This window comes from Jatropha curcas, chromosome 9 (assembly GCF_041381405.1).
Source record: "Jatropha curcas cultivar XTBG-Jc1 chromosome 9, XTBG_Jcur_1.0, whole genome shotgun sequence".
NCBI classification, from domain to species: Eukaryota; Viridiplantae; Streptophyta; class Magnoliopsida; order Malpighiales; family Euphorbiaceae; genus Jatropha; species Jatropha curcas.
Window position 1 is genome coordinate 2,865,667 of NC_143159.1, and position 23,101 is coordinate 2,888,767.

At 30.8% G+C, this 23,101-nt stretch overlaps 4 protein-coding genes across 5 annotated transcripts; 1 reads left to right on the forward strand and 3 right to left on the reverse strand.

Annotated features, from left to right (window-relative positions):
* Nucleotides 1-44: 44 nt before the first annotated feature.
* LOC105633892 (alpha-amylase) lies at nt 45-2,227 on the reverse strand. The gene is made up of 4 exons (XM_037635812.2): nt 1,849-2,227; nt 1,624-1,756; nt 635-1,440; nt 45-482 (listed from the first exon to the last, which is right to left on the reverse strand). The coding sequence occupies exons 1-4, from the start codon at nt 1,981-1,983 to the stop codon at nt 228-230; spliced, it is 1,329 nt and encodes a 442-aa protein (XP_037491740.2). The 5' UTR covers nt 1,984-2,227; the 3' UTR covers nt 45-227.
* Nucleotides 2,228-4,052: 1,825 nt separating this feature from the next.
* On the reverse strand, nt 4,053-5,848 carry SCP2 (sterol carrier protein 2). The gene is made up of 4 exons (XM_012216273.4): nt 5,423-5,848; nt 5,266-5,326; nt 4,442-4,544; nt 4,053-4,341 (listed from the first exon to the last, which is right to left on the reverse strand). Exons 1-4 carry the CDS (start codon nt 5,543-5,545, stop codon nt 4,260-4,262), a joined length of 369 nt encoding a protein of 122 aa, XP_012071663.1. The 5' UTR covers nt 5,546-5,848; the 3' UTR covers nt 4,053-4,259.
* A 4,316-nt stretch (nt 5,849-10,164) lies between these two features.
* On the forward strand, nt 10,165-11,584 carry LOC105633645 (Thioredoxin superfamily protein). 2 transcript variants are annotated; one of them, XM_012216271.3, is made up of 4 exons: nt 10,165-10,302; nt 10,533-11,143; nt 11,235-11,288; nt 11,365-11,584. In XM_012216271.3, exons 2-4 carry the CDS (start codon nt 10,676-10,678, stop codon nt 11,470-11,472), a joined length of 630 nt encoding a protein of 209 aa, XP_012071661.1. In that variant the 5' UTR covers nt 10,165-10,302; nt 10,533-10,675; the 3' UTR covers nt 11,473-11,584. The 2 variants fall into 2 exon arrangements, with proteins under 2 accessions (XP_012071661.1, XP_037491926.1); XM_037635998.2 differs by having other exon boundaries at nt 10,176-10,302; nt 10,911-11,143.
* Nucleotides 11,585-12,585: 1,001 nt separating this feature from the next.
* On the reverse strand, nt 12,586-15,596 carry LOC105633644 (abscisic acid 8'-hydroxylase CYP707A1). The gene is made up of 9 exons (XM_012216270.4): nt 15,300-15,596; nt 14,821-15,142; nt 14,547-14,696; nt 14,222-14,470; nt 13,997-14,086; nt 13,635-13,713; nt 13,264-13,370; nt 13,048-13,166; nt 12,586-12,872 (listed from the first exon to the last, which is right to left on the reverse strand). Exons 1-9 carry the CDS (start codon nt 15,494-15,496, stop codon nt 12,767-12,769), a joined length of 1,419 nt encoding a protein of 472 aa, XP_012071660.1. The 5' UTR covers nt 15,497-15,596; the 3' UTR covers nt 12,586-12,766.
* Between the last annotated feature and the right edge of the window lie 7,505 nt (nt 15,597-23,101).

Consider the following 23,101-nt stretch of genomic DNA (forward strand, 5'->3'; position numbering starts at 1 on the left):
AATCATCTATTGTTAAGAAGAAAATTCTTCTCTACTCCTGTAAATAGCCCAAATGATATATTTAATTATGCTTATCATCATTACACGTCATCTTTATCTCTCAAGACATCATCGTATAGAAGAAGTTCCAAAATACAGAAACAGGAGCAGATACACTTTGATTAATGTATTTCAGTTTTTAGTTTTTACACTGTGTATCTAAGATTTCACATACGTATTATTATATTTCAAGTCTTCTTTATCCAGACAGCATAGCTTTCTCCAGATGTAGCAAGCTGGACATTTGGTGGAAGAAGGTTACCAAGATCCATCTTTGGTCCAATCTTCATAATTACATTATCATTAATTGCTGCCATGTAAAGATCAGATTCAGCAGCCAAAATTTTCACTGTGCTTCTATTATGAATCCTGCAAGCCTTCCTGATTGACGCCAATTTGGTAATTTGATCCTTTAGTCCCCACTCAAAGAAGTGATCATAAAACTGCAAAACACAAAAATTAAAAAAAAAAAAAAAAAAAAAAAAAAAAAAAAAAAGAAAAAAAGAAAAAAGAAAAAGAGAAGAAGCCTAACTATTTTACAAGTAAACACTGCAAATGAAACTGTAAAAAATCAAAAGATTGAGCAAAATCTTACTATGGATGGGATTCCAGGATGGGTGAGTATATAAGCATATCCCTGCATGACTTTATCCGATGGAAATGGCCAAAGTTTTTGAGTAGAGCCAGTATCATGATTGTCTATAAAAGTTACTGCATTTTGAGGCAATATTCCAATCAATCCTGGTGGGTTTCCATTTGAATCCTTTAATCTCCATAACTCTCCTTGCACAGCAGCTTGAAGTATTCCTTTGGTAGTGAAATCAAATGCTGTGACAACACCACCTGCAGCTTCAACCCAGTCCCTTAATGCGCCGCGGTGAGCATCTTGGTTAGCTTCAGGCTTTCCATCCTGACCATAAGCAAGAGAATCCCATTTTTCACCAACAGCAAAATTTGGAGAAGTTTGTGCCATACAAATTTTAGTAATGGTAGGAGCATATCCCTTTACGAAATCAAATCTCCATCCATCAAATCCAATTTCATTTTTCAACCAATTCATCCAATCTGATAACTCTTTTTGAACTCTTAAGTTGAGATGGTCAATATCAGGAGCAGGTGGAAAATCCTCACCCGTATCAGGATTTCCTTTGCCATTAGAATAGGCAGTGTCATCACTGCAAATGAAGGATGGACCCCAGTCAAGGCGATCATCAGCTGTTCCGCCTTCAAAAATGCACCATATTCCTCTCTCATCTTTCCTCTCAGCAGTTCTGTGATTTATTACTATATCAGCCAAGCATTTTATTCCTTGCCCATGAAAAGCATTGACTAATGATTTTAATTCATTCTGGTTTCCATATTTTGAAGCATTGAGATCATACAGTCTACCCGGCATATATCCTAACAGACATTTAACCAAATAGTTTTAGGCGCTTTGTTTTATGAACAGAAACTCTTCAAAACTTACAGAAAAAAACAAAAGGACCGCTTCTCGTCAAGGTTTCTTGGCTTCAAGACACTACCACTTTTAGTTAAAAACAATTGGGAAGTAACAACTTGAAAAATTTACTGGAAAATAAATACCTTGAGGTGCAACTGACTGAGAAGGTGGAGGAAGCCAAATATGAGTAATTCCTGCACCAACCAGTTCAGGAATTGAATTCTTGAGTGAATTGTACAATCCTCCTTCCTTGTTACATGATTCCCAATTAAACCCCTGTAATAAAATCAAAATCTTTAATAAATATACTCAAATGCATAATGCAAACATTTAGATATCTGTTTGTGCCTGTGAGATGTATCCCATACCTGAAATAATAGTTCTGCAGATGTGAACAAAGGGAAGAATGAGAGGAAGTGGAAGCAAACGAGAAAGTTCATTATTTTTCTTCTGTTAGCTGTTTTGAGTTCTGGGGCTGGCGTGTGGAGCATTTTTATAAGCATTTTTCACAAATTGACTTTGAAAAACTTCATAAAATCACGGTGACGTTGTAATTAATAAGTAATCAATAACCGGATCCGGAGCAGATAACTTGCTATTGATTTACCAGAATCGGGTCGTGGCTGCTAAGTCTCAAGTTATAGAAGATTGAAGAGTAAAGATAAAGAGAAAGTCAAAGCCGAAATGATTTTGGAGAATTTGGAGAAAACACGGCGTGCAAGCCAAATCGACTCGTTTGATTCGTGCTTTTGGATAAGCAGGGGATAAGAACAACAATTTGCACATAAACAACTTTTGCAAGAAAGTCCCTCTGTTTGCCTTTATTATCCATCAAGAAACCATTCCTTTATTAGTGAAAATCATTGTATGGGAATAAAGAGAAACCGAATTTAACTGTTTAAGACCTTCTGTTTCCAGATGATTTTTTTTTTTTTAATTTATTTGAGATCTTTATGGACCGAAATAAATTATGGGCTATACAATAAGAGTAGCTCTTCTCTTGACTCATCAAATTAGTAGAAAATAATTAATGATCGAGAGAGGACTTGAACTCGAGGCCCTCCATTCCTCAAATAAATAAAAAAAATTTCACATAGTTCTTTATTATTTATTATTTATTAGTGATTCATAAATATATATATATATATATACAAAATAGAGAATGAAGGGAGGAAATTCATTAGTTTTAGTTTTTGCGGGAGTAGGCTTGAAGGAGTAAATTCTGGTCAAATGTATTATTCGAATTGATCAAGTTCGAATTTATATTCGAATCTGATTTGGATCGAATTAATATATAAATAAAATTAACTTTAAGAAAAAACTTACTTTTAAAGGAACAGCAAAAGTTAATCGGATTAGCTCGGATAGGTTCGGACCGTAGTAATACACACCCGTGTCCAATCCATCTTAAAACGGATTAGATTTTACCTGCTCGATTTAAATCGGGTCAAATATCGGGTGAAACAGGTAAAGTTGAGCTTCCTTATGTCGGAGCATGGTGGACTTTGCTGTTCTCTTTCATAGACTTCATTCAATTCAATGGTGTTTAAAGGATAAAAATGCAATTTGATTTTTGAATTTTACTAGATATATAATTTGATTTAAAGTTAGCTTCTAGATTAATTGAAGATAAAATTTTTAAGTTTATGATTATTTTTTTTTTAGGCAAAAACAATAAAATATTAAAGTTTTGACTTTCAAAATAACAAAAAATACATAAATATTTAAGCAGGAAAACTAAAAGCAGAAAAAAATTCAATCACATTGTCAAAGATATGGAGAAGTAAAACTAGAATAGAAACAAATTGTATTTAATTTCTTCATTTTTTTTAATATTTTTTTTCACTTCTGACTTTTAAATCTGTTTTTTATATAATTTTACAAATAGAAAACTGAATATGTTATTTATTTTTTGGAAAATAACTTAGCTCGTTTTATTATCAGCAGCCAAGCTGCTTCACTTGGCTTAATTAGGAGCAAAGTGCAGAAGGGGAACCTTTAAATTTTTATTTTTTTCATGTACCTGTCTGTATCTTATAGTTATTTTCACATTGATCATTTAATTTCTTTTAAGAAAGAATATAAAAAAAATCCATTAATCTGAGTTTTTGTTTTCCGCATACAGTTCTTGCAAGACTGTAGATTTTAGAAAGCAAGTTTACAGCGTAGAGGAGTAGGTGATAGAAAAAGTAACTAGTAAATTAGCGACGAGGGAAGAATAGCCTGCAAATTTGCAATGCCTTTCATCAATTTGTAGGGCTAACCAAGAGATGCAATCAACTGAGTTAGACCCCACCATCCCTATAAATGTCGGGTTTGACATTACTGCTATAATTGACTTCCGGAATCTGGGAAGGATTTAAATGCTGCAGGACCATATTAGGTTTAGGGGCTTACCCATGAACTCGTGATCAATTAAGAAGGATGCTAATACAAGCACCATCACGACTACAAAACAGCAAATTGTTTTAGGACGTCGTCATCAATTAGCAACCATGACAATTGACAACCCAGAATGAACATCTACTTGTACATCCTACATGACAAGCTCATTGTTTGACATTCATACTGATTAATAAAGGAAATTGTGCAGCTTAATAATTCTAGATTATTCTTGGTACAAGAGCCTACAATTCAGTACCATATTACAGATATGTAAGTTTATGTAGATGTTGATGAACAGCTAAAAATGATTCCTCCTATACTAATAATATAAATTCGAAATTTCAAATTCAAACTGCCATGTCGAACAAAATGGAATTGTCTAACACAGCTAAGTTCAGAGCTTTGAAGGCTTTGGGAAGATATCAGGAGTGAGTTTTTGTGCTGCACTGAGACTGCCCTTGATCTTCAAATTGCCCCTAATATCCATCAAATATAAGAAATCAGAACAAAGTTTGTAAATCAAAATGAGAAACAAATAGAACAAGAGTCTAGTTGGTAAAGAGACAAAGATTGCACCTCATGAAAGCAATCTGGGGATTCAGCTTCCCCTCAGAAAGCTTGACAAAATCTTCATCCTTTAAAGAAACAATGGCATCAGGCTTACCTCCTTCGTAAGGCCCTAGAACCAGTGATATTATATAATCAGTTACTTGGTTAAAGGCAACCAAAGAATACTTTCGGTAAGCATAATGTAATGTCATCAAATGCATTTCATATGTAATGTTCATGCTAAAAATGCATTTAACACATCCCATCCCATTAAGGCTTAGTAAACATAAGCCAAAAAAAAAAAGCAGGTATTCTCGAGTCTATACTGTTCGTATATACCTCCAAACTGCAAAAATAGACAAGACTACTATAAACAATTCTTTCAATGTATGGGATTGAAAACAGAGACTTTCTTCCTTTCTTTTTAGCTGGTTTGTAAGTCTGTTTTCATTAGCATACTGTATTCATCAGGGTGTTCGAAATGAAGTGATGTCACACACCTGACACTCCCATCTACCTTCACCTGATGTTTTGGCCAAAAAATTTGAGATGTGTGGGGGACCAAAATGGCCAAAAAAAATAGGAACCTTAGTCTTTAGGCCAAAGCATTGTATATGCTCTACCAAAGAGTATCAAACGTGGGGACACGAATGCTGTGTGAACAAAGTAACATATGAAAGAAAAGACTTCAACTTTTAGCATTGAACTTAACAGATCCACCATCCCCACTTTTTCTAATTGGCAATCTAAAGAATATTTACCAATACCTATAAAATTTACGGAAAATAAATCAAAAAAAATAATGAAAATACACAAATTAGTGAAATTACTAAACCAAATAAAAACCTAACCTTTAGTAACCACTCCTTTCTTGAAATCAAGAATGAAAATGACCTCATCGACCCCAATTTTCTGCAATTCATCGAAACAACATAAATTATGAAGAGTAAGATCCAAATACCAGAAGCAATTAAACACAATAAATGTATAAAAGAAGAAGCAGGTTACTTTGGGGGCGATATTGAGCTGATAGACGAGGTTGAGCTTCTTCCGAAGTTCAATACCCTCATCGGTCTCAAGAAATCTCTCCAAGAGATCAAAAACAGCTTGCGACTTGAGCTCTGTACCCATTGTGAATTGTTTAGGAGAGGCTTTGATTTGAAATTAGAAGCAACCAGTTGGGGATTTTAAAGAAGGCAGTTGAGTCTAGATTGGGGGTTCCGGTGATGAAAATTAATTGCAGGCAAGTAGATTAGGTGATGGGCTGAAAACGCACGCACCCCTATGTTCAACGTTTATTTTGGTTGGAAATTGGTGGATGACGTTTTGCATTTACGTTTTCGCATTAAAGCTTATAGCTTTCCTTCTTCCGGGGAAAAGAACTTACCCGTAATCGGACACCGACTGCGTAGGGAGTTAGGAAACTGTAGAATACAGAATATTTCATCAGCTTTTTCTTCATTTTATTATTTTAAATTCAGTTATTGTAATTAAATTTTAAAATCTCCTCAACAATGTTTGGTAATTGCAATTTGTGGAGGTTTGTTTTTAGTAATTGATCTATAAATAAATTTTTTTTCTTTTGCGAATTTTGATTTTTATATTCAAGATATTTTAGTTTTTAAATATTTTAAAATTTCATTTGATTAGTGAATTTTATTGCCTGTAATTTAAGTTTACATTTATATTCATATCAGTATCGGTTGTGTAAGGATGGGTATTAATGTCCGCTTGATTATTTTATTGCTATAATTTGATTCTTAATAAAAAAAATTTTAAGTATAGATTTTTTGAAAATTTTTTTCCTTCATTGACCGTCTTTAATTTAAATAAACTATTAAATTTAGCATTTGCTCTGTTTATAAATATACATCTTGTAATATTTTACATAATAATTAGGAAAATAATTAATTTTTAAAATTATAACAAAAAAATTATTAATTTGATTAAATTACTCTTATTCCATGCCATTAATAATTACCTAGTTATGTGCTCGCGCAATTCGCAAATTATAATATTTTTATATATTTCTATTATTCTCCAATACTCACTTAAGTAATTATTAAAAAAAAAAAGAGAGAGAAATAAAGTCGTCTAAATTTCATTATTTTTTTGTCTTGAATTCAGAAAAAAAAATTTCATATTTATTTGTAACTATAGATCTAGCACTCCTCATAATAAAAGAAAAGGAATACTTGCTAATTATTTGTTCTTTGAGTCTAAATCTGAGTGCACATATGTGAATCAATATATCAAGGCATTGATTCTATTAAATGAGACAAACGGTGATAAAAAAAACTAGTACATCATTTCACTAACGGTTGAATATCTAAATTTTAGAATAAAACTAAATAAAAACAAAAAAAGGTTGACAACCCAAATTTAATCATATCAAAGGTCAATTCATACACAAACATAGTAAATAAAATAGATAAAAACTCAAAACTAATCAAATAAAAATTAAACCAATAATCTTGAAAGATCTTTCATTATTTGTAAAAAAATAAGGTTGAAGAGAAATTAATAGAAAGCAACAAATTTACAAATGTTATATAATTAATAATATAAAAAAAAAAAGCAAAAAGCTTTATTACTGAATTTCTTTCGTTCACTTTGATAACATTTGTAAACCAATAAGTTCACCAAATGTCGTGTAAATATAAATAGTGTGGCGTGTTAGAAAACTTCAATTATAAATTGTTATAGAAGTCTTTATTAATTTTTCTCTACAGTGTTGTTATTGGTTTCCGATGGTTCCTCTCTCAAAAGGGGAAAGAGAGAGATAAAATCAAGAAATTATTTATTTTTATAGCCAATCTTTATATTATATGATTTTTGCATGCTCTCCTTATTCACATTTAAGGCAAAAACCATGGTAAACTAATTGCCAAAAATACAAAACAGAGGCCGTTACAAATATAAATTCTCCACTTTGTATTGATAAATGATAACAGTTAATAGTTATATAATAAAACAATAAATTAAAAATATAAAAAGAAAGAAAAAACCAGCATTTCAAAACTCTAGTTTTGTGTTATGCCAGCTTTAAAGATTCATTTTTTATATATTTATATAAATAGATAAATGTGCTTAATATATAGAAGGATAAAATTGAAAAAAATCATTAATTATTCTTTAATATTCTCAAGATAATTTATATTTATAAATAAAAAAATTACTCTAAAATGACTTATATTTATAAATATATAGAATATTTTATAAAATGGCCTATCAAATCCTGGTGTCTATGTATATATATGATCTTATATAATATTTGTGGAATCCAATTTATATATATCATTTAGACATATGCAACCTTGTGATTATCTATTTACATAATTATTAGAAGTAAAATAAATATTTTTCACATATTAATTAATGAAAAAAATTAAAATATTTCAAAACTTGTACCTAACTGACAAATATTATAAATAAAAGTAACGAGTAGTAGCTGGTTGGTGGGTAGGATACCAAAATATTTAATGTAAAATGTAGAGTGGGGTTCGACTATTTTTCCAACAATTAGATTATAAGCATTTAGTAAAAATCTCAATGAGTGGTTGATTATATATCTATTATTTGAATTTTTTTTTTTTTTTTTAGTTTGATAGTTGATTTTTCATTTATATTATATTAGAACTTCATTAATCTCATAAAAATAATTATTAACAAAATTATTTTTTTCAAATCAATATTTTTTTATAGTCCTTTTATTTATAATTATTTAAAAGTTGTAATTTTCATGAAATAAATTTTGACGATTATTCTATATTTTAACAATATCCATTAACAAAATTTTACCAAATTTAAATATTCACATGCTAATTACTATCGATCAACACCTTTTAGTTATCAACAACGATTGCTATGAATAATTAAACTAAACAAGCCTTTAATAAATCAATAAATATTATAAATAAAAGGAGCAATAAGTACTTGGTTGGTGGGTGGAAACCAAAATATTTAATGTCAAATGCAGAGAGGGTTAGCCTATTTTTTCTAACAATTAGATCGAAAATGTTCAGTAAACTGATAGTCAATAGAAATCCTAATCAACGGTGGATGCTATCAATTATGTTTTGAAACTTTTTCGTATTAATTGATGATTGATTTTTATTTATATTAGGACTTCATTAATATCATAAAAATAATTATTGATAAAATTATTTTTTAAAAATTAATATTTTATAGTTGTTTAAAAGTAATAGTTTTTTAAATATAATCTTTAAAACTTAATTAATATTTTTATTTATATAATACAAAATAGAAAATATTCACCTTAAATTTTAAAAACAGTATACATTATAATATGTAAAAATAATTTTATTTATTAATTACCGCTATAATTATTTTAATATTGATATTATAATTTTTATAAAGTCAATATAATTTTATAATTTTTTACTTATTTTTATTTAATTTTTAATATTAATGAGTAGTTAAACTGATTTATGTATTTAAACCGATAATTGTAATCGAATTCATGACAAATTGGAATATCTAATTTAGTATCGGATATGCATTTTAAGCATATGCCTAATCCTCTGCCATTCCGACTTCAATCCAACCGGACTCGATAAACAGCATGTAGGAGAAAAAAAAGGAAAAACGAAGAACCCGAAAAAGTAACTTCTTTATTATGGAGAAATCATAAAAGCACAAAAACCAACTCAGACTCGGGTGGATTTTTTATTAGGTATATACAAAGCTACGACGGCATTTTGTTGCAAGCTTCCTATTATATCTATTTACTTGCTGAAAATGAATATAATTCTTTTTTTGTTAATGCCTATCTTATTAATATCAAATTTGTTTTATAGATTCATATAATATTGCTTTAAATAATATAATAAAAACTTTTGTAATTGTTATTGGATGAAAACATCTTAAACTCTTAAATATATTATATTTTGTTTATTTAATTTTTTAAGTTTTTATAAGTCTTTATTATTTCACCTTTTTCATTATAAAATTATTAAATCTTATAAAAATATTTTATATATATTTAAATTTCTAAATTTTATCTATTAAGTAAATTTTTTTAAAATAATTTAGAAATTTCTTCTCATAATTTTTACTTTCATTATTTATTTTACTTGTACTTAGTGTCAAATGGACAAAAATTAAAGATTGAGATAACATGATTATTGAATATTTATGGAAGATTTTTTATTACTAAATTGATATTCTAGTTGGTAAATATGTAATTAACAATCCATTTCATTTTGTATATATATTCTATTTTTTTTTTCATTTTGATTTTATTTCTTGAATTTTCTATAATTGCTCTTCTAGATTTTATAAATTTATTTATCAATTGTCTTATTTTCGAGAAACTTCATTTAAGTATAAAAAGATAATTTTAAAAAATAAAAACGAGGGAAAAAAAATTGAATATCAAATGAATCAAATCACTGGTAAACCGCTCCAGATTCAACTCAAAAAGAGCTGATTCAATAAGCCGGTTTGCTAATCCATCCTTCAGATGGAAAATCAAAAGCGGCTGAAAATTATGATTGTGCGGTGTCGTTTCCGAAACACAGGTGGTCCTCGAGCGACAGCATGGTAAAAATAGAAAGTCCATTTTGACCGACATAAATATATATAAAAAAGGCCTTAGGCCCAACCTGAAAGTTGGTATGGCTAGATTTTTATTTGCTTACCCAAATACAAAATAATAGGCCCAACCTAAAAATATTTAGCTTAGCCCAACCCACCTAAGAAAAACAAAATAATAGAAAAATAGAAAAAGTAAGACTCGTGTGGATAGAAAATGAACGGGCAGAACAAACTGGATATGGAGTATCGTGTCATCTTCTCATTCGAAGTTTCGAAGGATCGCTTCAGATATGGCAAAAGCGCAAACATCTCGTCTCCAATTTTAACAGGTACTACTCAAATCGACACATTAATTGAAATTCTATTATTTTCTTCCTGCTGCTAAATTCATATCAAAACACCATATTGGACCGATTTCCATTTTCAATATAGTTTTAATATATTGTATGAAAATAATATGAATGTCCACATTTTTATTGATTCCGCATGCAATGTGTTAGGATCTTCCAACTTAGTAATGATTTTCACTTTCTGGTTTCGTCGTTTGTAATTGTTCCAGTTGATGATGGAATGAGATAAAGAAAGAATATTTTTGGGACATCAATGGCCTGTGGTCTTTCTTTTTGATATTTATTTCCTGAGTTGTTCAAATTATACAGAATATATAGATTGTGCTATTTTGGAGGGTTACTATATGTTGTGATGCAAAAGCAGAATATTCTATATTCCAATGCCTCTTTCGGTTTGGGAAGCAACCCAGATAGAAAATGTGGTTCTAGAATTCCTCATGTAGTTCCAAGAATGCGATGTAACACCAAATCGTGTCTTGTTTGGACCAAAATTATACCGATCTCTAAAACAGTAGGCTTGGATTTTCTAAAGAAAAGTGACACTTTTCAACCTGGAAGAATCAAAGGTGTGGCTGATGGCAATCCAGGTGAATTATCTGATGAAGATGAAGATCTTTGTCCTGCGGATTGTGTTAGAGAATTTAAAACAGATGAAGAATTCTTAAAAATTATTGAAAAAGCCAAAGAAACTGGTTCTTTAGTTGTGGTAGATTTTTATCGTACTTCTTGTGGAAGCTGCAAGTATATAGAGCAGGGGTTTGCAAAATTATGCAGGGGAGCTGGTGATGAAGAGGCTGCAGTCATTTTCTTAAAGCATAATGTGAGTGTTCTTTTTTACCTACATATGAAGAGGACATAGATGAACTCTCAAGAAGTCAGGGTAACTGAATGCTTAATGCTATTTACTATAGGTAATCGACGAGTACGATGAGCAATCCGAGGTTGCTGAGAGGCTTAGAATCAAGGTAATATGGAAGATTCATATATGGTTATTAATTGTGTTTGATTGTATTGACTTTTGACGAACCTGAACTAATGCAGACAGTGCCCCTCTTCCACTTCTACAAAAATGGAGTCTTATTGGAAGCATTTCCTACCAGAGACAAAGAAAGGATTACTGCAGCAATTCTTAAATACACATCCACATGAACTAATGCAAAATAATGCAAAACAGAGATGTATGTAACTATGGTTAAATGCTATGAAATATTCATCTGTAACAAAAGATATTTAGTCTTTGAATGAAGAGTAAAATTCTCCATCTTCATTTTCAATTTTTTTAACATTACATGGTATTTTATCTTCTGCTATACATGGGTTATCTATGTAATATGATGATGTAGATAATTTTCTAAAGCACAATCAGATATGAAACCAATGCTGTTTGTTCCAGGAAAGTACAATGTGGGTAATTTGACCGTGACAGGATGCCATTTTGCAAAATCATTACTCTGAGCTCCTATCTTATTTCTGTACAAATAAACCCCTTAATTCACATAAATACTCGAGATAAAGTCGATGGATGATGGTATTTGTTTCTTGTGGACAAGGCCAAATATTTCTTAGCATCTGTATTAAGAGTGCAGGATTTGAATGAGAAATGAGAAAAACAATGAAAAACATATAGCAAACCATGAATATGACTGCTTGAGCCAAGACACAACGGGCACTATCAGCAGGAGAAAACCTTGTGTAGGCAGAGAAGGATTACTGGGGCTCAGCTCAGCTCAGCTCCTTCCAAAATTCCCAAAAAAAAAGAAAAAAAAAAGAAAAAAAAAAAAAGAAATCCTTGCGCTTAAGCTATCCGCCTCTAGTAGCCACATCTTCAGTAGGGTCCAGCAGTAATATTGGTGTTGTTTGGAAGGACGCTCTTCAGCCAAAGATGAGAGACAAACAAAACCCGGGGCCAATCAGAATCCAACAAATGGCTTTCTCATAGCCTGTGACAGTCCCAAGGGGTGGGTATGCATATTCTCTCCTCATATTGACACTTGGCTTTAACCAAAAAAAGTCATGTCCTTAATTCATTTTGCGAGACGCTCTCCATCCAAAAAAAGTACAAAAAAAAAAAAAAATGGCGAGGATGCAAAAATACAAGTCTCCTTTATGTCAAAGTAAAGATATTAGATTAGATTAATTGGTTTGCTCCATCAGGACCCTTTGGAAATATCATATATTATATTTCATATAATCAATTTAGAAGATGCAAAATACAGAAAGGGTTGAATGGGATAAGATAAAATTGAAGTGTAAAAAAAAATCTTACTATCCCAAAATAATTGATTTTTTTTTTTTTTTTTTTTTTGATTGGGGATACATTGCTGGAATCTAAAAGAGTAAAAATAAGAAATGCTTAGCCAAAAAAAAAAAAAAAAATACAAATTATATTGTTAAAAAAGGAGGTGATGGCAATTGGCACGTCAGGTTATTTATCCTGAGAGCATCAAAGCTTGGTAGTGGATTCTTTCCAAAATCTTGCTGGAAGACCATGAATAGGCACAGGAAATGGGCCATACTGAATCCCATTTTCAGATCCCACCAGTTCCCACCTGCAATCAAGAATTGCAAAAAGTTACTGAACATTACCAATCACTAAAAAAATCAAAGAATCGCAACCAATAATTTCCTTTTTCCTTTACATTTGCTTTAAATTAGGTTATCTAATATTGATTTCACCAATTAAAATGGTCAAAATAGTTATGATTTTTTGTCAATCAACAATACCTGAACTTGGTGACCAAATGGTGGGTAATGATAAGCATCTCCAGCTTGGCAAGCTCATTTCCTGGGCAAGCATGAACCCCACTACCGAATGGCATAAATGTATTGGGTTTTGGTGCAACCTGCACAAAATTCAACATTAAAAATAGGAATTCAGTACATAGATATCTGATTGGCTAAGAAGAAAGAAGAAAATATGAATTACTTGATTTTTTTTACCTCAAATCTTGAAGGATCAAATTTATGAGGATCACTAAAATATTCTGGATTATGATGAATGTTCCTGAACAAAGGCATCACCTTCCACCCTTTGGGAATCAGGCACCCTGTCACATTTCATTACATACAAGTCATTTTCCCTAAATGTCAATTTCTATGATAAATGGTTAAATAATCATGGCAATTAGCATGGTCCAATAGAATTCAATTTGACCTTGTTTCTCCCATAGGAATACTTAGGTTATATACTTTTCCATTTGACCATCTTAATGGTATTCTTTTATATTTATACTAAATATTTTAAGAGTTAACACTCAAAAAAAAACAAAAAAAAAAAAAAAAAAAACCTCAATCAGAGGTATTCTTCTTACCCTTGTATTCCACATCTGCCACTGCTTCTCTGAAGGTAAAAGATATAATACTTGCCATTCTTAAGCTCTCTAACACAACCTGAAAGTCCATAAAATATAAAAATTTTAGGACAACTACCGTGTTTCCATATTTTTCTATTTTATATTTAGCAGACAAAAAATTCATAATCCACCACTGCCGTTGATGAAATAGAGAGTATATACATAATTATATTTGTTTTCTCTTAAGTATTTTTATATCCTTTTTAAGTGTGAGAATAATTTCATTCCAAGATTGATATAACCCGCCTAAATGTTTTTGTACCAATAAAATTTATAATCTCACGTATGATAAATAATTAAAATCTAGAAAAATTATTGACCTTTTGAGTAAAGGGCATGCTTCTAGTTTGACTCCAACTTAATGGTTGACTACCTTCACCATTCATTTCGTAAATTGCCTTCTGTTCAGCCTGAAAAAGAAAGAATCACCATTAATTAGTAAGAATTAGTACCATCACCATCTTCTCAACAGTATATCAAAGACGATAGAGACAAGAAACAAAGACCTTGTCGATGATTTAATTGGGTTTCCATATAGATCGTACCTTGACAACCTCTAGAAGCTTCGGATTATCATGGAGGTACTTAACAACCCAAGTCAGGGAACTGGCCGTCGTATCTTGAGCAGCAAAAAGAACTCCGATAATGTTATCGGCGATTTGATCATCGGTTAGTACTTGTCCTTTATCATCTTTTGAATTCAATAAACAACCCAACAGATCTTTTTCAAGTAATTTTTTTTCCTTTCTTTCGCTGATAATGTCACTCAAAATCTTGTTCAGCCTCTTTCTTGCCTGTAATCAGACAATCAGTCAATTACTATAAATTATGACGTTAATTATTTATATCTTAAATTAAATTATAGCTTACCGTAAGTGCCTTTTTGTAGGCAGTTCCGGGCAGGACTGTTGGAAAAGAATTGTAGCCTTTATCTACTATCCTGTAGTTCTTTTTCAATTCTTCTCTGTAATGGGACTCCAATTGCCCAAAAATTACTAGAATACCAACTTCAAAAGAAAACTGAAATCAAAAGCCAAAGACCCAGTAATTATGAGAAGGCGTGTGCCATCTACAGTTTATAGAAAATATTTTTATATGTAAAAAGCTACAAGTTTTAAGAAGGTTAATAGTATATTCAACCAACCTTTTTCAGTTCTTGAAAGGTATCAATGACATGGCCAGCATCCCATGAGTTTAAGGTGTAGTTAGCTATGGCTGAAATATCAGCAACCAAGTTTCGAAGTGCATCGAGAGACAAAGAACTTTGAACTAGCTTTCTTAAACGCATATGGTAATCTCCTTGGTGAAAAAAGAGAGCTGATGGGCCTATTAGATGTTCTTTGCTTTTAGGATACGTTGGTTTGAACAAGTTAGCCTCTGTCACTAACACAAACCGAGCTGCTTCAGAACTAGCCAGCATCACACATGGGCATCCAAGAATATGGGTCTTGAATATTTCTCCATATCTGTATCAATCAACACATACAGAAATTTATTCACATTCAATTTCATGCACAGAAAATTCAAAACACACACACACACAAAAAAAAAAAAAAAAAAAAAAAAGGAGGAGTCGGTAAATCTGGATAACTAAAAAAAAAGAATCGCGAAAGAACTGAAAACCTTTTCTGTTTGTCTGCAAAGAATACATTTGGGTCTTGGGAGTAGAGTTGAAGAGTTTCTCCAATGTAAGGCCAACCCATTGAACCCGGAGGGAGCTTAATTCCTTTATGGCGTTCTTGTTTGCATCTTCTTTTCGTTATATATGAGAATAAACTAAGAAGAAAAATGATAAAATAAACAAGAATCCCACACACCATTTTAGTGTAGGTTATTTGAGAATGTGTTAACTAGAGTATTTGTAGTAAAATCCAGAGGATTTGCTCTACTGATGTTTGTCGTTGTTGAGAGAGAGTGAGAGCCGGTGATGTCAATTTATAGGTGCCCAAGGATAAAAGGCAAAGTAGATAACAACAATATTTTTATAATAAAAAAAAGTTTGATGTTGTATTTGGTAATTTTCTTTTTTTTTTTGAGAATATATATGGCAATTGATATTCGTACAACTCCAACCACAACATAGGAACATTATTTTTACACGGAATTTTCACATCCAAAGCTTAAAATTTAAAACATTAACTTCAAATCCCATATATAATCTGTGTTCTAACCTGGATTTGCAATATTTTCTATTTTCTCATTTATTTTGGGATTTTTTACTTAAATTCTAATTAATGACAGAATCCTAAAATGGCAGAAAAACCAAATTCGAAAACTTTTCTTTCTTTTTACAAACGAATAGTCCAGCTTAGCTATATGTGAGACCAACGACCGCCACTTAATTAAACCAAATATCCTCTGTCAAACTATATATATGTATATATATATATATATAGTAACTTATTTTTTTATATATATCAATTTATGAAACCTGATAATTTTTTATCATATTTAAAAAAATAAACAAATAATTTATTATTTCACCCAATTACTTAAAAGGTTAACTAAAAATTAAAAGTGATTATTCAACATGCAATATACATATTTTGTTCTCATACTATTTTAGGCTAGCTTATTAAAATTCAATATTTGTTTTTAATGTAAGGATACTATTTTGCACCTTTTCTTGAATTTACTAGAAAATGGAAGAAAATGTCTAGAAATTTTTTATAATTTATTCGGCAAATTTTAAAATGTTTCCTCTGTGTTTGTCATTAAGGTAGGAATTTAGAAAAAAAAAAAAAAAGATTTGGAGCACTATTTTAATTTAATTTTATTTTCTTTAGGGGTAGTCGGACGACATGCAATTAATATCAATTATATATTGCCCACCGTCCAATCCATATCCATATAATCTATACTAAATTGCAAAGAAATAACTAGCATTTTCTTCTTGACTTCGAATTGCTTCTTCCACATGTCAAACTATAATCATACACGTGCTATTTTTCTTAATTGTTCCTCTTCATAACTTCGTATTGTATCTATCCTTCACTTTTCTTCTTCGTTTGTATAAAAATGTATTACTCTTTCCTTTTTAAAACATCATTTATTATTTAATTTCTTAATATATCTTTATTTAATATACATTAATATTTCAAATTGTATACACATCATTTAATATGGTATACAAAAAAAATACAGTTTAATTATATTAATTAATTTTTCTTAATTTGTAACAAAAATCAAATTAGACCTATATATATATAGCACAGAGGAAGTGTTTATTACAATTCAATTTTGGGCTACAACCATAGAAAATTAAAATATATCCTCTCCATTTTGGCACAATTAATAAAAGACTGATATTTTGAGCTTAATAGTGCTAGGTTCGACTCCCTCTATGTAATTTCTATCCAAACTTAGGGTTTGTTTAGTAAAATTAATTTTTTGATAGCTGTTAGCTGTTTTAGTAGTGTTTAGCAATTAACTGTTTGAGTAACGTTTCATAAAATGCTAAAAGGTAAAGTTATATAAGTTAACTTTCTATAAAAATGCTACATTAACCTCTAAAAGTTAATTTAAACATTATGTTACCGAACATTATAAAAAATTAGTGTTTAACTAAAAGTTATTTAAAAAGTTGTTGTCGAACACAGTTGTAGTGCAACCATGTCTCAACAATTTTATTACACTGTTTATCTTACAAGAATATAAATTATTATAAAAATCAATTTGAATAAAAATTTTTAAAAAGAAAAATATGACAATGTGTTAAAGACTTTCAAGATATAACGTCAAAGTGTAGCGGTGAAAGGCATAGTAAATATTTCTAGTTGGTATCTTGATCGATTGACATTAAAAAGAAAGCAAGAAAGAAAAATTTCCTATAAGACTAGTTAATATATCAAGACGACAAATCAAGAGGAATCTCATGGAGGGGCAGAATATCCATTTTAGTTAGATTCACTAACCATAGTCTTAACGATACATTCGTAAATTCTTATGATCTTTATATAGGAGAGGAGCAGAATATCCATTTCACAATTGTCTAAACAGAAACAACTAAAAGGACTGGTCATATTCAAGTAAATCTCTCACTAGGCGTCGAGCTTCTTTTATATATATATATGTTCTTTCTTTTTTTTCTTGGGTATTACATATTTGTTTATTTAAATTCAAGAAAAACTTCCTTGCTCTGTGTTTGTTTTGGTATTTTCTCTATCCCATTACAAATTTGTGGATTGTGAGTTATACTCTTTATGGGGTGTTAAATCTGACCATAGAAGCAACTTGGGTTTATTAAAAATACAAAAATGTCATTTATTTTTCTTCTTATAATTTCTAATGCAGGATGCTAGTAAACTTTTGCTTGCAACATCAGTTATGGTTTCCTCCAACTTGATAAAAGTCTTGACTTGCAAGATTCAGCATTAAGTTTATCTGAGTTCATCCCTTAAGGATTCATTGGAAGTGAAAGGTGCATGCAGCTGAAAACTGGTGCTTTAATCTTTTCTAACTATGCTACTCATTCACGATTGTTGGCGGTAATCTCTTCCAACTCAAACTCTTTGATTAGTTTGTTTCTATAAAATTGGCTTTGTGTAAGCCTCTCATGAGTTTGTAATATTGGTTACATCGTTAACATCTTTATAATAATAATAATAATAATAAATAGAAATAAGTGTTTTTCTTTTTATGTATGAGAAAATTATATATATTGTTTAAAGACTTTGATATACGAATAATGAATATACTGTCCTATCCTATCCCATCCCTACATAAATTGCAAAGATTCGATGTGTCCTAGTCAGCTACACCCCGCTTTACACGAGGAGATGATTAACTTTTAATTGGTGTAATAAACCATGGTTGATTAGTACTTAATGGGGTCATTATCGGTGAAAAATGAAAAGGTTAGACGAAAATTTGGAAAAATATGGGAGAAAGAATGCTACTGACTGGGGCGGGTGGACCCTAAAGAAGTGGCATACAGCTCAAGTGTCGGAAATTTTTAAGATCTCCGACCTTCCACATAGGATGCATCCCTCTCTGCCTCTGGTCCCAACCCTTTTATTGTGGGTCCCGTTCTTGTCAGATTGTACGGAAACGCCGACGTGGAAGTCTCTCGACCCTGGGACCCAATCGTTTTGTGTTCAACCAATCCCATATACTCATTATTTTTTGTCAGCTCAACGCTGGCTGGATTTTGACACTTGTCGGAATCCTACTGCTCTATTTCGAGAAACTTCGAATAGCATACTTCTTTTCTTTGTCACACGTGTGTCTACGGTGTAGGCCTCTCGTTTTACTTGCGGTTGCCGTTGTTGTTCTGCGTATCTGTGTATTTATTATTATTATTATTACACTTTCACAGAATATTAGAGTATTAAAACATATTTCTAAAATTAAGGGTATAAAAAAAAAGATTATATTTTGGAATGAATAAAAAGAAGAGTAAATCTATATATGGGATAGAGGGAATAATATTTACTCATTTGATAATTGATAGAGTTTCATATACACTTAGATCGACATAACCAATTGCCAATCGTTAAATCGAGTAATTTACTTATAATAAGTCATTGATTTTAAATTAAGCCCAAGAAGTACATAAGATAAAAAGTTTCGAAACAAGTTAGAATTATTATATTATAAGGGGTTTAAGAAGAAAATGTAAAAACATATCTCTAATTAATAGCAAACATACTTATTCGAATTCGCAATATTCAATTTAATCTGATCTAAGCAAGACATTCCATGACTGTTAATACCTTTGAAGGAAATTAGTTGAGTATTATAAATATTTGTCTCTTAAGATGAGCATGCCTTAAAAGTTATTATTCAGACATTACTAAGCCAGGCAGTTTCTCGCGTTGTTCTAACTTGGGAAGGGGGAATTAGAAGAAGCAGCAGAGAAAAAGCATTTATATATATACACATATAGAATTGACATTTCATTGCTTATGTAGAGGAGAAAGAGAGATCCAATAAAGTTGGAGAGCCAAATCAATCAATAGCACATGTGCACATCACATGCATTGCCTTCCGTCCATAGGATTTAATTTAAGGATCCCAACTCTCAATGGAATATGTTTAGTTATTTACCGTACTAACTGCCCACGTTCCTTTTCTCCCTATTTATTAAAGTTTGATTGCGATGTAACAATTAATTTTGAGTACGACTCTAGCACTATATATTAAATAAAATTAATAGAAAATAAATGAAGTACATTATTTTAGTCCTATTTATATAATATATAGTTAGTAGTTATAGAATAATTAATATTTAGGTGGTAATATATATTATAAATATTTTCAACTTTTAGAGCATTAGACTACTAAATCTAACGTGTCAAGTTGCTTGTTCAACACCTAGTTTTCATTGGTTTTAAAAGGTGTGAGACTATCATTATTGAAAGACCAATAGAAGTGGTTGAGACAGGAAAAAACAAATTGAAAAGTTATCCAATATATCGTGGGTGGGTTCTATCATCCATTGCACTGTGATGGGGCATGCGTATGATTTTTTTTTTTTTTTTTTGATTGAAGGAGGCTATATATTCTTACTCGTCAGAGACAGATTCCTGATGGAAAAGTACTAATGGCACGAGAGATGTCAGAACATTTCACAATCATTTGTACCATTGTGTTTACCACATTGCATTTCCTATCCTAGAACTTCAAAACCGAGATTGGAGATTCTTTAGACTCTCTTTCTTTTTCGAAAAATAATTTACCACATATTTTTCGAACTTTCTAACGTTTGAAGTGCCCGACAAAATCAATCAACGGAACGAGCATATTGTAGATCGAGACATGCATGCATATTAATCTCTTCTATAAACACATGATACTCACCTAGAAGGGGATCGTCCTAACCACTAGGAAAAGGAAAGAACGAAAATGCTATCTATTGCACTAGAACGAGTTAGGAAGCAACATTAACGTCCCTTGTTATAAAACGTCGAGAATCGCATATCTTACGTTGTTGTTTGTCAAGATAATACTTGGGCATTGTCGAAAACCTAAACACAACTAGTAACGATTCTACAAGATCTCACCAATCCTTAAGATTTGGTTTGGCCTTTAAGGCATATGCTTTTTCTCGGTACAGCTTAAATGGATACTGTGGTATTGACTTCAACGTAGATAATCATGCATGAGCTGAAAATAGAGCAGAAGCCATCAGCCCGTGTCGACTTGAAATGCAACTCTTTCTTTTGAAGTGAGTGTGATGGATTGACACCAATCGGACTTTCACCTTGTCTACATGACAGGGAAAATCTCTTTGAGATACTACAGGACATGTGTCATGTTCGTACTTGCTCTAAGGCATACGGTTACCCTAAATGAAACAATTTTTGAGTGTTGTAGAGTTGGTAGGGATGCTCTAATTACGTACCATTATGTATGTCGTTTTAAAATTTTCTTTAAATGTAAAAAGTCATCGAGACATACAAACTATACGTATATAGCTATTGTGTTATTCCACTTCCACTAACATTGCCACTGACTAAAATGCAGTGATATGGTGCTATGTGTCTGATTTTCGTAAATATGCACTGTGATGTTACTCTTACCTGAAATATGCACTATGGTCGAGAAAGTACGTGTCAGGAACCCATTCAACGCAAGCCTTTACTCCACTCTACCAGTGTATTTGAGAGTGTATTTTATCATTCTTTTGCCTTGTGTTTCTCCAACATATCTAATCGAGTTGTTTCTTTTTCTTTTTTCTTTTTTCGAAACTTTCTTGTTTAAATTCTGGCAAATTTCCTCAAGAATATTGATTTCTGTTTGATATTTGTATAGATTAATAATTGTAACTTTGAATGGGTAAATTAGGACTGCAACTACAATGTTGAATTGAAAGGGTTAGAGTTCAAATAACAGAAATTTACAAGTGAATACTAGTGTAAAATATAAGGATTTAACTTATAAGATAAGAAGTTTTGAGGAACCATTGTCATAATTTTAGAAGTTTTAAGCTAAATTTTAAGGGTAATTGCAATAAGAAGGAAAAATAATAATTTTATTATGAGAAAATTGAAGAATTTTATTAATAATTAATTATAATCAGGGAAAACTAAGAAAAATAATCATACGGTGGAGGTCATAAAAAAAAGAATACTCTTTTGCATGATTTCACAAGTTGATAAATACGATTATATATATACTGTTATTCCAATTTAACTATTACCAAATAATGCGGGATAAGATAGTTTTTTTTATCAATAAATTAAATGTATTTTATTAATTTTGTTCAGAAAAAACTTAACAGCATAAAAACTTAAACGCAAGCCATCAAATCTCCCTATACACACACCCTATCTCCTATCCTAAATTTGGTCATTGTTAAGTAAACGTGAAGTGAGATAAGGATAGTTAATGAATAATCTCTCTATTACATACTAACAAACAAAAAACAAAAAGATGAAATAGGAACAACTTTTAAAAAATTCATATTTTCATTGGTATATTCAATGCATGAGATTATGAATTTGGTTTAGGTAAGTATATCATATTATTTTAGTTTTACTCCTATTGGTTAGATATTGCATATCGACCATATTTTTAAGTTTTTCCCTAAATATTAGTAATAATAATAATAATAATAATAATAAAACAAAAAAGTAAGAGAGTTTAATTTTCATATTTACTTACTTATGCTGATGGATCTCTTACCTCTCATGGTCTTTCTCGTGATGATCGGTGTCTTTGGAAGAGTGGTTTTATTCTGTTTGGACCTGTGTTTTAGATGCTCAACTTTGGGCTATTTTGGAAGGTCTCAGTTTAGCTAGGGCTAGAGATTATTACAATCTTCTTCTACAACGCGACAATTTTTTGGCGGTGCAGTTGATTCGGGGGAACCTTCAACCTTTTAGTCTTGTCCAATGTCTGGGTTAGCATATTTATCTTTTCGTCAACCTTGATTGGAATATTCAAACTTCCTACCATTTTTCATAAAGTTAAATTATACGATAAAATCATAAATTTGTTGCAATCACATTAAAATTTAATTAATTTATATGTTAACTAGCTAGCAGGCTTTACACGAACTTATTTGAGGATTCTTGATTTATGATTCTCGTGAAATAGCTTATTCAAAATATTAGTACCAAGAAATAAAATTTTATATAATTAACTGGCAACCGAATACACAATCTACTTGAGAGATTTTTTTCCCCTAGAGTCAGAGGCAGTCTTATTTGAAACTGAAATAATTGAATGCAGGCATAAAAACAAGCTATTTGTCAGCCAAAGTTAGAGTCTATAAAGATTTTGTATATATAGATGTTGAAAAAAGACATAAAGAACATAAGTATTTGTTTGAGGTGAAAAGAGCATTATCACATCCACCGTTAATCTTGCGTCTGCTGTACAGTGCATGTACATGTTCATATACTGTTAATATTTCTCATGACTCTTTGAAAGAACTCCAGAAAAAGAAAACATAATAATGTCACGGATACATTGAACAT